Source organism: Cucurbita pepo, chromosome LG03 (assembly GCF_002806865.2).
Source record: "Cucurbita pepo subsp. pepo cultivar mu-cu-16 chromosome LG03, ASM280686v2, whole genome shotgun sequence".
Classification (NCBI taxonomy): Eukaryota; Viridiplantae; Streptophyta; class Magnoliopsida; order Cucurbitales; family Cucurbitaceae; genus Cucurbita; species Cucurbita pepo.
Window position 1 is genome coordinate 4,500,294 of NC_036640.1, and position 13,664 is coordinate 4,513,957.

The window sequence follows — 13,664 nt, forward strand, 5'->3', positions numbered from 1 at the left end:
TTTTTTTTTTTTTTTTTTTTTTTTTTTTTTTTTTTTTTTTTTTTTTTTTGAAAAGGAAGCAAAACTAAAAGCTGGGCTGAGTGCAAGAAGGGTCACTCGTATTATTTAATTAGATTGTGACAGCTTATAAAAGTTATTAGGGTTTGTTGTTTCATTTTTAGTAAATCAAAATCCTTTAATTTAGTAACGGTAGATAAAAATTGAGCGTAAATTTTTTTCTTTTGATTACATTTAGCTATAATTGATTTGAATCGGAAGTTTATTGTAGCATTGAGCACACTCGATTATACTCATACAGGAGTTGTCTTGTCCAACGACGTCACGAGACGTCAACAGTGACGTCAACATTGATCAACGAAGAGATTAAACGACATTTGAAAGTACTATTATTGTCACCTAATAATGCGTTGCAATGTCATCGAATTTCTTGCCTATCGTCCTTTATTATTTTTGCAATTAAATTTCTAGCCTATATACATTCATTCTTTGGTTTCTTAATAAAATTTAAAATATTTTGTTTTACATCTTTTTTCTTCCATTGTTTTAAAAAAAAATGGTATCTCGAGCAATTCAAAAAAATATATTTTTTCACTTGATTCACTTTTAAAATATCTTTTTAAACTTTTAAAAACCACGAAAAGTCTATGATCCATTGGAGTTTGAAAAGTTGGGTTAGTACACAACAGAAAACATTACTCATTATTTATATATTAAATAATCTTTTCACCGTAAAAAAATATTGTATGCATCAGTAGATTTGACACATCGACATTTTTTTTTTAATATTCCGATCAAAATTTATTTTCAATATAATTTATTTTCCTAATTCCTTATGTAAATTAATTCTACTAATTTAGTGTGACATATACACTTATTCTCACTAATTGTTCTAAATTATCTATTCTCTCACTAATCTTCCTCTTCACAAACCCTTTTCTTTCATAATTACTATTATCCTCTTTATTAGTCTCCATTATTTGCCTAATTATCTAATTTCTATAAATATTTGTTGAAAATTAGCACTAAATACAAAAATAATTAAGTAATCAAATAAAATAATGCACTTCTTAAATATTAATGCCAAAAATAAAATTGTTGAAATTATTATTTTAAAAAATAAAAAAATATTAAGCCTTTAAAGAAATTTATAAAACAAAATTGGAGGGAACGAACATAATTACTAAAAAAACCAAAACAATTCTTATTAAAATAACTTTAATAAAGTTTTTAAATTTAGTTTTGTTTTACAAGTGTTTATATGTTCATAAATTTGTAAATTTTAATGTTTGTATGGACACCGACATTTAACTATAAAAATATTGACAGAATATTAAATTAAATTTAAGAAAAAGATAAATACATTACTGTTTATAGTTGGGAGAATAATTCTTTTAATTAAGACGGAATTTAATACATTAATTTCGTTTTTTTTTTTTTTTTTTTTTTTTTTNCTTTACCACTTACCAAACGCCATGAGATTCAAAGCTCCACAGCCAAGCGCCACCACGAGCACCGCCGTGGCTGGCCGGTTCCTGGTTGTGCCGGAGAAGTAATACCAACGGTTATTGGCATCAATCTGATACAGGTTACCGGGTACACCTGTTGTATAAATAAACCTTGGAGGTGGTGGTGGAGACAGCGCTGTATAAATAAACCTGGGAGGCGGTGGTGGAGGCGGCAGCGCTGGTTTGCAATTCGGCGGCGGCGGTGGCGGCGGCGGAGGAGGGAATTGTTTAACACATGGGTTGGAACAAGGGCATGATCCACATTTTATTTCGGAATTGGGATCTTGCGGATCAACGGGCGAGAAGGGTTGGGAGTCGGCGAGGTGAAGGAAGAGGAAGAGAAACGAAAGGGACAGCGGAATGGCGGCGGAAGGCGCCATTTTCATGTCGGAGAAGCTCTGAAATCGGAGAGAGAGAGAGAGAGAGAGAGAGTTAATAAGAAAGTGAGTGTTGGGCTGTTATTTGCTTATGTTAAGTGCATGGGAATGAGATGGGGGAGGTGAAGGACAATTTGGTCTTTTCACTTTTAATAATTTTAATAGACGAGAAAAATAACCAGAGACAATTTGGTCTATATCTAATGTGAGCGTTAGAGCATTAAGAGGACCTTTTCCCTAATACAAGAGGATTGGGAAGGACACGCTTCTAGCGTACCAGTTATCGTGTCCACCGTAAGCACTGAATAGCTAAGTATAGAGGAACTAATTACTTAAAGCATTTAAGCAGGTAAGCTCACGTGAACATAACGGCCTCTAATAAAAAAATAAAAAGAAAAATAAGAATATTTGAAAGGGTATGACTTAAGAGAGACTCTTTCAAAAGGGTTTGCTATGGTCATTAGTTTAGATAGTGAATTGCATGTGGATGTTGTAAATGTGAGGGACCATTCCACCTTTTCTTATTACATTTTTTTTAAATATTATGTACGTTTTAATATTTCTCGGTCAAATTACAGATTTAGTCTGGTCTTTAAATTAAATGTTTAAGTTTCTATACGAGCCGATTAATTAATTAACTTTTTTTTTTAAATTTTTCATCTATCTATTAAAAATAAAATTAAAAATTTAGAGATTTATTAGACTGTATGATTGATTGATATTTAAATTTTTAATTAATATTTGGAAATAAATAAATAAAATTTAAGAAAGCCTTCCAAACAACAAATTTGATATGCATTTGGTTATTCGATAGGTAAGAAAAAGTTTAGTAAACCAAAAGTGGAACAAATTCGTACAATAACTCCTCTTTATTGTGTTGAATATGTTCCCTTTATGTTTGGTATCAATTTATTCTTTTTCCTCTTTTTTTTTTAATTTTAAAATTTATTTTCCACCCACAATTAAAATTAAAATTAAGGGTCGGTTTGGTTATCGATTCGACAAAGAAATTCACGTAGTTGTATTAAAATATTTTTTATAATAGATTTAAGAACAAGTTTATTATTTAGAATTTTTATTAAATATAGAGATGTTCATTTAACTCGTCTAGACCCAACAAAAATAAATGAAGAATTTTGTAGGAATGCTGCTTCTGTCTAATATTTTATTTTACCTTAAATTGTGAAATTATTGGGGAAATTAATTTATTTTCTTATATGAATTAAAACTCAAAATTAATAAGTATTAATTAAAAAGGCGTAATTTTGAGCCAAAATTCATGCTTCTTCTCTAATATATTTAAAATTGATTTATATATAAATCATTTAGTAAAAATATAAGAAATTTATAGAGTTGTTATGAAGGGTTGATAATCTCTTTCCAGCTAATGAATCCCTTTGTCTCCTTTATGTAAAGTGTTCACCATAACATATATTCTCCCATTTTCGAATTATAATTTTAATATTTTTAAAATAATCAACCCGTCCACGATAGGTAACACATCAATTAACTGTCTTTTTTAAAAGTCAATAATTTGATCTCTCGTTTTAATTTTATTTAAATAAAATTTAAAATTAATTTAAATATGAAATTAATGCAAAAATAATCTAATTTTAAAAGTTATTGAAAATACGAGAAATTAAATTAGATTAAACTAAAATAAATTCCAAAACAAAATTGTATTTTAACTTTAAAAGAAAATCATGTCAAATAATTTTTATCATAAATTTTTAATTTCAAATATTGCAATTTTTACTTTTTTCTTTTTCACTAAATTTTCCGCCTAATTAAAAAAATCAACAAAAATTCAAATCGGCCTTATAATATATATATATATATATATATTATAATTAAATTAACTCACATAAAATGGGCAAAAAATTTATTGAACTCATAATTTTAAATTGATAAAATTAAAAGCTTAGGTTAAAAATTAACTTTTTATTATATATTACCAATGTTAATTCCTCCTTTTAACTCTATATTATGGGCAAGTTAATTTTAATATATATATTTTTAATTTTAAATTATTATAAAAATATGTTTTGAAAAAATAGAGGGGAAGAAGAAAGGAATCATATACTCAAATATGGAAGAAAAGCTATGGGTTCCATCCTCTTCTTTTCTAAAAGGGAATGAAAGTGCCATTCTTTTATACTTACACGGATCTAATTCTTTCCTAGTGTCTTACTTTTTATTTTTGTATTTATAAAAATATTTAAATTAAGCGTTTTTTTATAAGTCAATTCCGCATTGTTCGGTCTATAAATTTTCTCCACATAAACAATTCAAATCATATATGTAGGTTCTCGAAGAAGAAATAGAATCATTGGTTATTTAGGTCGGAGTTTTTTTTTTTTTTATGAGATTAATAATTTATTAAATATTTCATAAATGGCTTTTTTATATATAAAAAAAGTACTTAATTATTGATATTTTAGGTTTTTAATTAAAATTGAAAGAATATATAATATAATGAATAAAATAATATTAAAAATTACTTAATGATGCAATAGATTTAATTTGAAGAAGATTGCGGTTTCTAAAATATTATGAGAAAGAATATAAACCAACTAAATTAATGGAAAACATAATAAAATTAAACAAATATATTTAGAAGAAAAAAATAATATATTATTATTATTGTAATTATTATTTGGGTCGAGGAATTTTACTCACAGGATCTCACAATTCATCCCTCTTTGAAGTTCAATGGCACTCGTTTCCTTCTCCCATCAACGAGAGATCCCTCAATCCACATTCTTTTGGTGTCAAGCATTTTTGCTAGCACACCATCTTGTGTCCACTCATTTTACGGCTCAACCTCAGGCGAAGATCATCACTAGCATTGTCTCAAGTTTTTTAAAACACGTCTAAAAAATCTACTTCCTTACAAAATGTTTCTATGTGACATCTCATCAAATAAATATTAAAAAAAGTCATATACACAAGACATATGTTATGACTCATATTAAAATTAATGATGACATGATTCAAATAAATATTAAAAAAATAAATATTAAAAAAAGTCATATGTACACCCGACACGTGTTAAAAGACTCATATTAAAATGAATGATGACATGATTCAAATAAATATTAAAAAATAAATGTTAAAAAAAGTCACAAGTACACCTGTTAAAAACTCATATTAAAATTAATGATGATATGATTCAAATAAATATTAAAAAAAGACATGTGTACACCAAACTACTCATATTAAAATTAAGATGACATGATTCAAATAAATATTAAAAAAAAATTAAAAAAAAGTCATATGTACACAAGACACATACTAAGACTCATAATAAGATTAAAGATGACATGACCAATTTTATTGATGTAGCATAACGAGTGATTCAATTGTAAACATTTACAAACATCAACACGGCGTATAATGTATCAGAAAATATATCAGAAAATATAATTAAAGACGGTATTAATAATATATGTCTTTATTATATATTTTGTTTTCACTCACGTAATTTTTTAAAAAATAAATTAATTGCTATAAATTAATAATGTTAGACGAATACGACTCTCCACTGTGGTATAATATTGTCCACTTTGAACACAAAATCTAATGACTTTGCTTTCTCAAAAGGCCTCCTTCCAAAGGCCTCATTCGAATGAAGTGGAGGGTGTATTCGTTGATTATAAACTCACGATCATTCTCTAAATTGACCATTCTCTAAATTAACCAATGTGAACACTTTCATCCAACAAATAATACTATCAACGTATAAAATACTACTATGATTTCTTTTATATATATATATAAATACATATACACATAAATAAAAGTTGAAATAAAAGTTGGAATAGATAACAGAATTCCTCTATATATTTTATTTTTTTAAGCGGCCATAGACAGGAATTTCATTAGCTGCGTATTCTCTCAAATAGGAACCGCATTAGACACCGACGGGTAAACGACGGTGACCGGATGCGCCATGATACGGCGGCCCTTGTGGTGGCGGAAGCAGTAAACCAGAGCTCCCACTGGCCACTCTACAACCGCCGCCACCGCGAACGCCAAGAACCCCAGGGTCGGCCCCACCACCTTGCACCTGCACGGATTGCGGTGGGTTCCACATTCGACGCAGATCGGAACGCCGATTCCGACAGCCATTCGCCCGTATTAGTCACCGGAGCACGACGGAGTATAACGAAGAAGAAGAAGAAGAAGAAGTACAAGAAAATGGATTATTAGGTTGATTGTGTGTGGATGTCGGAACTCGTCGGGGTTTGGAAGATTATTTATAGGGCGAAGTTTCATGGAGTTCGTCTGGGAATTGGGGATTTTTTTAATTGACACGTGGCGGACTAGCCGGGACATTATTGGACACGTGTCGTTTAAGGGTAAAGTAGTACAGCTATGTCGGTGTTACATCTGGATGTTTCTTAAAAACAGCTATTAGGGAGAACAGGCCCAACCCACGTTCCAAATGGGTCGATGGCAGGCCCATTCTCTTGAACTGAACCGTTTCTTTTTAATTCTTGAAATTAAAAAAAATAAATATATTCAACGCTAATATAATAATAAATTTATAAATTTGAGTCAAAGAGCTTCTTAATTTTTTTTAATAAAATTTGTAAATAAATTAAATTTGACATTTAATAATTTATTAAATACAAAATTAAAATTAAAAGTTAGTAATTTATTAAATACAAATTTCACTTTTTAGATTTTAAAGATTTGTTGAATAAGGTCAAACTTGTAATTTAATATTTTTTTTTATTGTAAAAGTTATATTCTTGCATTTAATAGATTATAAAATTATATTTTAATTCTTCCAAGTTTGAATTTAATAGTTAATTGAGTATTTAAAATTTAGGGTAAAAATAAATTTAAATCATGCATCTTTTTTATTTTATCTATTTTTATTTATTTATTTTCCACATGAATATAGAAATTCATTTTTATCCCAAAAAATAATTTTAATTGGAAAATTTTCTCATATCATACGTAAAATTATGAAATTAAAATACTGTAACATTTTTATTTTACCAGATAACTTAGAATTTTCTATATAAAAAAAAGTAAAAATTTATTTTTCCTAATTAGTAAAATATTCAGAGTTATCCAAATATATGAAATTGTTATTATTATTAAAATTGCATGGTATACGTGGAATGCACATGCTACATGTGGAACCCACATAGTGATTTACCAATTTAACCTCCAGTTTGACGGGCAGAGCATTGGTCAGTGGCATTTCCGTAATTTCATTCATCCCTCTAACATCCTATAAATTCTTGCCAGTTGCCACCGTCATCATTTTCCATTTCCCTTTTCCTCCGTCCGTTGCTATTGTGTATTAACTTCCAGTTTCAGTTTCTTCCATTTTGCGAAAATATTTCTCTGAACTTGCATTCTCTTGTTTGACGCATTCTGATTCATAGAACTGAAAATGTCGCCGCCGATCCTCTCGTTAGCTCTGCCGTCGGCGACTGGTCGAGTTCTCAGTATTCAGTCTCACACTGTTCAGGTTTGTTCAATAGTTTACGACGGTTGCGAATGATTTGAAAGAAATCAATATAAACTCGAAATTTAGCTTGTTTTGATTGCCTCCATTCGGCTTCTGCAGAAGTTTCCTTCAGTTTTCTTGCGAATTTGTGTCGTAAAACTAGGATGTTTTTGTTAGAAGTTTTGCGTTTCGGAGAGGACTGGCTTTTGTAGTTAGCATGTTTGTCTTCTTGTAAATTTTTCTTAGGAGAGGAAAATTCAATGTTACTTATGTGCCGTGTATTTCTGCGGATTGTTTGTTGATACAAGGTCTTAGTATTGTTCTTGATTGCCTTTGTTTTCCGTGCTCTTAGTTTTACTTCAATGGATTGTTCTCTTGTGCTCTGCCGTAGGGATACGTTGGGAACAAATCTGCTGTTTTCCCTCTCCAATTATTGGGCTATGATGTGGATCCAATAAATTCCGTGCACTTCTCAAACCACACAGGCAAGCTGATTCTATTTCTTCACTCAAATGGTCTCAGAACAATGAGGCCTAATATACGGTGCGATGCCTTATGTCTATTATGCATAAGTTGTGGTTAGATTTTGTAGTGTTAGTGAAAGTGGATTATGGTTCGTTGTGAAAATAAAACAGGATATCCGACTTTCAAGGGCCAAGTTTTGAATGGAGAACAATTATGGGACTTAATTGAAGGCCTTGAAGAAAATGAATTGTTGTACTATACTCATCTGTTAACAGGTACTCTAGTTTTTTATTAAATGGCTTTTGGTGTCCATTATAATTTGGCAACTTTACAATATAAGGTTTTACCAATGAATTGCATGTTGCTATATTATAACGAGGCAGAACTGAAGAAATATGTTTGCTTGGAAAGTAGAATTATGCTAAAACTATTGGCAGCTTTATATGCAAAGTTCGTGCAGTAATTTACATACCGTAGAATTGGTTACTTTTATGTTCAGATAATGTGCGTTTTGTTGTAATATGTACTTATCGATTTTGCAGGTTATATTGGTTCTGTTTCTTTTCTCAACACAGTGTTAAAAGTTGTTGATAAGCTTCGCTCAGCGAACCCTAAGCTAATATATGGTCAGTTAAATTCATATTCTTTATGCTTCATATCATTCTCCAAAATCATATAATATGTTTTGGTAAATGTTTTTTTTTTTTTTTTTTTTTTTTTTTTTTTTTNGAGTTCTTGGTAGCCTAGAACTAGTGGTCTGCGAGGATAATGTTGTCTGCAGAAGAAGAAGGAAAAAAACCCTGGAAGGATAATAATTTTCTAACGCATTTTTGCTCGCAAGGGACAATCTTAGTCATTGATTTATTCATTATATTTGAATCCCATAACTTATGCCCCATTACAGTAAGAGTAAATGCTCTCGAGAGAATTGAGAAAATGATGTGCAACTCTTGTGTGGATATGTACTTTTTAGTATGGATGAAATATATTTTGACAAGAAACAGAAACTTTGTGGTTTATAATGTGGAAATTTTTTTGGGATTAATTTGTGAAACAAGTGTCTTTTTCCAGTATGTGATCCAGTGATGGGTGATGAAGGGAAGCTATATGTTCCTCAAGAACTGGTATCTGTATACCGCGAGAAGGTGAGAAATCCAGTTCATTCTGGCCCCAGGTGGTGCTTGATAGCTCAATCATTTAATCTTGACATGAGTTAGATTTTTCCTTTCATGTACGTTGTTCCTTGATTGGCCCCACCTATTGAACTTTTCCGTATCCACGTGTGTTGGAAGTCCATTTAAAACTGAAATTCCGTATCCATGCGTGTTGCAAGTTTACAGTCATTTAAGCATCTGCCCTTTATATTTCCTTTTTCATGTTCTTGAGAGTCTGATTCCTGGCTAGGTTGTCCCGGTAGCTTCAATGTTGACTCCTAATCAATTTGAAGCTGAACAATTGACTGGGTTAAGGTAATTTAACTCGTATATGGTCATGATAAATTTACTGTGCTAATGTTTTGTTTACTGACCTATATATATTGAAAGTGTATGATATCACGTTTACTTTTGAATCATAAAATTACACTGCAAACTGGTATGGTTGGAAGTGGAGACTGGGATGCGTAATCTTTTTCATTAATCAAAATTTTATTAGACATCCTTTATTGAATTCTTCTGATTTTTCCTATCAATCTTAATATTTTGAATTTCTGCATGTAATTTTGTATAGCAATTAGCCGTTTTTCTTTGAAACTCCATAATTTGTCATTTAAGTGAACCTCAATTTGTCTGACTGGGCAGTAATTAGTACTACAGCATCCCTTTTTTCCTTGTTCAGATAGTGGTCTTTAAGAAGCCTTGCTTTTTTCAGGATCCAATCTGAAAGAGATGGCAGGGAAGCTTGTAACATTCTTCATGCCGCAGGACCTGCAAGGGTAAGAATTATGAATGTCTCTAATAGCCTGTTGAGATATTGACGTGCATAGTTATTTCTTATTTAAGCGGTGCTTTAGTAGTCAAGTATCATGAAGTAGAGACAGTGGGGAGGTAAATGAAATCTTGTAGGAGTGATTCTCTTAAATGCAAATCTCACGTTCCTTACTTATTTAGAGAAAAGGGAGATGGTAATTGGCACGTTGATGCCTATCTCAGTTGGATAATTGATGCATCATAATCATAGTTTGGCAGTATGGATTGGATCATGCAACGAAGTAGCTGGGGTCCTGCACAAGATAATAACTTCATAAGATATAATCACCGAGTGAGTTACGGATTTAGTTTGGAAGTACTTTAAAACATCTTTTGTTTTTCAGGTTCTTCCGGGCATTGTGTTGAGACAAAATTTCAGATAGTAGGTGCTTATCTTTTTAAGAATTACCGCTGTAGTCCTATTTACTTTAGGCGGTTAGAACTTCTCCTGGCATTGCATACCTAGCTGTCAAACCGTGTTATACTTGGGAAAATTTAACTCTAATTCCTTCAACAAACATAAACACGACCCTTTCTGTTGTTGTCAACCTTTTTTGTAAATGTCATACATCATTTTAAATGTTATTTCCTGTGTTGTAAGTAATTCCGCAATCTAATGAAAAGATCTTGATAAACATCTCAGGTTGTGATTACAAGCATAAATATGAACGGTAAACTTCTTCTCATTGGCAGCCATCAGAAGAATGAGGTGAATTTTTGCACTTTATATTGAATTAAGTTCTTTTGGATTGAGATCTGAGTCATTTGGTGCATTCTTTGAATCTTGCCAAGCTCTAAGAAAAATTGTTTCATTGCCCTTAAGATTTTTTCGTAAGAGCCCAATAAAACTAATTTACCATAAACATTATTCTGTGCAAATTCTTCTGATTGCCGGGTTAGAATGGCAAATAGACTTCATGTTAAGGATATTTAGTAATAAATTATAGTTTACTATATATATCATATTTGATATTTTATTATAAGGCAAATATCTAGATATTTGCCTTCTTACCGTAATTATCTTTCCATTTATTGTTATTTCCATTTATTACTATTTCCATATCCTTGTAATTTATTTAATTATAAATAAGATAACTTTCACACCATTCAGGTGTGGTGGATTAATCAAACATTCTCACTTCATCATTATCACTGCCTGAGTGTTCCTGAATAAACTGATGTACCAATCGTACGCTACTTTCCCAAGTCACTTGTGCTTATGATGCTATACAGCATTCAAATGGCTGCCTTTGCTTCTTTGAACAACAATCTAAAGTGCATTTGACTTCCCTCAGTAGTAATAAAATTTCCTTTTTTACAAATTCTTCTCAACTAAGATAGAGAGTTTACACGACTTTAGAAGTTGAGCAAGTATAACTGATATTTGAAAGGACAATACTTCATTTCCATCCATCGGAGATACATTATTGGCATGTGGATAGTTCCGGAAACTCCTGTCAACGTCCTGAACTGAAAATTCAACGATCAACTCAAAAGAGAATGTTGTGTTCTTAGGATAGCAGCCGTTTCTGAAATTGTGAAGTTTGAGCTTAGAAAAGAAGTTGCAACACTTCATTCGAGGCACCCAAGATGCATCATCACAGTGGGGTTAGTCTTCCTTCTTCAAGCTGCACCGACCCCATTCTATTCTTTTAGACCTTTATTCACCGTTGAGGATTGGATGATTGTTATTCTTCAGAGATGGCTCCTTTGTCTTTCATGATGATTGGATATAATAATAATACAAAAAAAAACCCCATGAAAATTTTTAACTTTTCACTCACAAGGGATGCTTGTGGAGGGTTTTGTTGATTATGCAATAATCGACCCTAAGAAAAGTTGGTATGATGGAAGTTCTTACTGAAGTGAAGGTAAACTATACAGGCCTTATTCCCTTCCTTCCACTTCATCCTCCTTATTGTCTCTTACACTACAACTTTCTGCAATGCAAATCGGTTGATTATAAGGTTGCCGGCATGCTTGCCTCCTTGTTTTATTGAGTTCCATTTATAGATAAGAAGTGATGATTGTTATTATGTTCTNAACTGATTTATCTATTTATTCTTTGATTCCTTGCATTTATATACGACACATTTTTAGCTTAGGGTACGCTACACCAATATTGGGAGCTTTTGTGGTATTTATATTTTTATTATGTTTGGCTTGCGTGCACATGATTTAATTGCAGCAATTAAACACTGATGTCCCAGGGCCAGGCTCCTGAACAATTTAAGATCGTGATTCCCATGATCCCTGCATATTTCACAGTAAGAAAATCTCTCATCTAATTTCATATGCAATGTTTATCTCTAACTTTTTCGAACTGAAATTGCTGTAAAAAAGAAACTATTGTTCTATTTAAACAATGCATGGAGAGCTAGTGCGTCTGTGGATTATCAACTTATGGAAAAATAAAAGTTTACCGTAAGTAATGGGTTCAGGCAAGTCATTTTTCATAATGTATAGGAAAAGTGAAACCTCTAAGATTTAGTGCTTCTTGTTCCGAGTATCTATTCAAGCTCTTGAAATGAACATTTAAGAATCTTGCTTTTTACACTATTTTTCCAAGTCCCCAATCTGTTGGCAATATTTGAGAGTAGTAATTCAAGTACTATAACATGCTGAATCCCCACTTTGGGGAAAGTGTATATATTGGGTGGAGTGTTGTTAGGAACCTTAGTGGGACATGTCATGGTTGTTTAAAAATAGACAAACTAGATATAAGGGAAAGATTGTGGTGATAGACTTCGTGGGGCATGTTCATCATTAGCTGGAGAATTTATAAGGTAAAGTTTATCTTAAGATAACCTTATAGTTCTCTACATTTCCGTTCAGGTTATGTTAGTTATGCTATTTTGTAGGCAGAATCTCTCTCTCTCTCTCTCTCTCTCTCAAGAAATGGTAATAAAGTACTAGGAAGCTGTTCTCAGAAATGCCTGAAACCGTTTGGCCCCATCCTGAATCATATGCTGTTAGATTAATACATCTTCTAAATGCATTTGTAGGGAACTGGAGATCTTACGACTGCACTTCTGCTTGGTTGGAGCAATGTAAAGCCCCTAACCTAAAATTATTGAAAACAGTTGACATTTGTTCCCAGTATCGCTTTCATTAAGTAAAATTTCATTATGTTTCCAGAAATACCCTGAACACCTTGATTTGGCGGCAGAACTTGCAGTGTCAAGTTTGCAGGTCTTTCTCCTCCTCTGTTTGTTTTGTTTCCAGAATTATTTGTTTTTCAGAATTTACTCTAGAAGTAGGAATACCGGTGATTATACACGTGCATTGTATAATTTTAGTGTCACCATTGGAGTGGAAATTCAAAATCGATAAGCGTATGCATTTTACCTACTTGAAAAAATGAGTCTATAGTATTTCGCTCTAAACCGATTTGTGTTATAGTGCTATTCTCCTCTTTATCATACCTAACGATTCAAATATGTGGATTGTGCATGGTTTGCAGGCGGTTCTGCACAGAACAATGAATGATTACATAAGTGCAGGACACAATCCTAAATCAAGTAGTTTGGAAATTCGATTGATTCAAAGCCAAGATGAGATTCGTAACCCACAAGTCGAACTCAAAGCTGAAAAATACGATTGAATTGGTGATTCGTTCCGAATATCTTTCTAGGTGTATTGAAAGATGGGTTTGAACATCTTTATTTTCGTTTCTTAGCCCCCAAAAATTGAAGGTATAATAATAGTTGTACTGAAAACCTGGTTTTAAGTTCACCCTCTAAAAGCTTGGGGATGAAGGGATTAATGTTTGAAAGTAGTTTACACAATCAGCCCCTACATTTACTTACATAATTTAACCCTCTTTTAATTGCATATCATTTTAGGGTAAAATACACTTCAAGATTTTGAAAACTCCTTT

At 31.6% G+C, this 13,664-nt stretch overlaps 3 protein-coding genes across 3 annotated transcripts; 1 reads left to right on the forward strand and 2 right to left on the reverse strand.

The window, feature by feature from the left end:
* Positions 1-1,319: 1,319 nt before the first annotated feature.
* LOC111791272 (leucine-rich repeat extensin-like protein 3) lies at positions 1,320-2,067 on the reverse strand. The gene has a single exon (XM_023672548.1). It carries the CDS (start codon positions 1,889-1,891, stop codon positions 1,454-1,456), a length of 438 nt encoding a protein of 145 aa, XP_023528316.1. The 5' UTR covers positions 1,892-2,067; the 3' UTR covers positions 1,320-1,453.
* Positions 2,068-5,669: 3,602 nt separating this feature from the next.
* LOC111791385 lies at positions 5,670-6,262 on the reverse strand. The gene has a single exon (XM_023672698.1). It carries the CDS (start codon positions 6,011-6,013, stop codon positions 5,780-5,782), a length of 234 nt encoding a protein of 77 aa, XP_023528466.1. The 5' UTR covers positions 6,014-6,262; the 3' UTR covers positions 5,670-5,779.
* A 907-nt stretch (positions 6,263-7,169) lies between these two features.
* On the forward strand, positions 7,170-13,572 carry LOC111791726 (pyridoxal kinase-like). The gene is made up of 12 exons (XM_023673195.1): positions 7,170-7,373; positions 7,744-7,837; positions 7,988-8,092; positions 8,360-8,443; positions 8,889-8,962; positions 9,222-9,286; positions 9,687-9,750; positions 10,428-10,493; positions 11,995-12,051; positions 12,790-12,834; positions 12,923-12,976; positions 13,248-13,572. Exons 1-12 carry the CDS (start codon positions 7,296-7,298, stop codon positions 13,386-13,388), a joined length of 927 nt encoding a protein of 308 aa, XP_023528963.1. The 5' UTR covers positions 7,170-7,295; the 3' UTR covers positions 13,389-13,572.
* Positions 13,573-13,664: the final 92 nt, after the last annotated feature.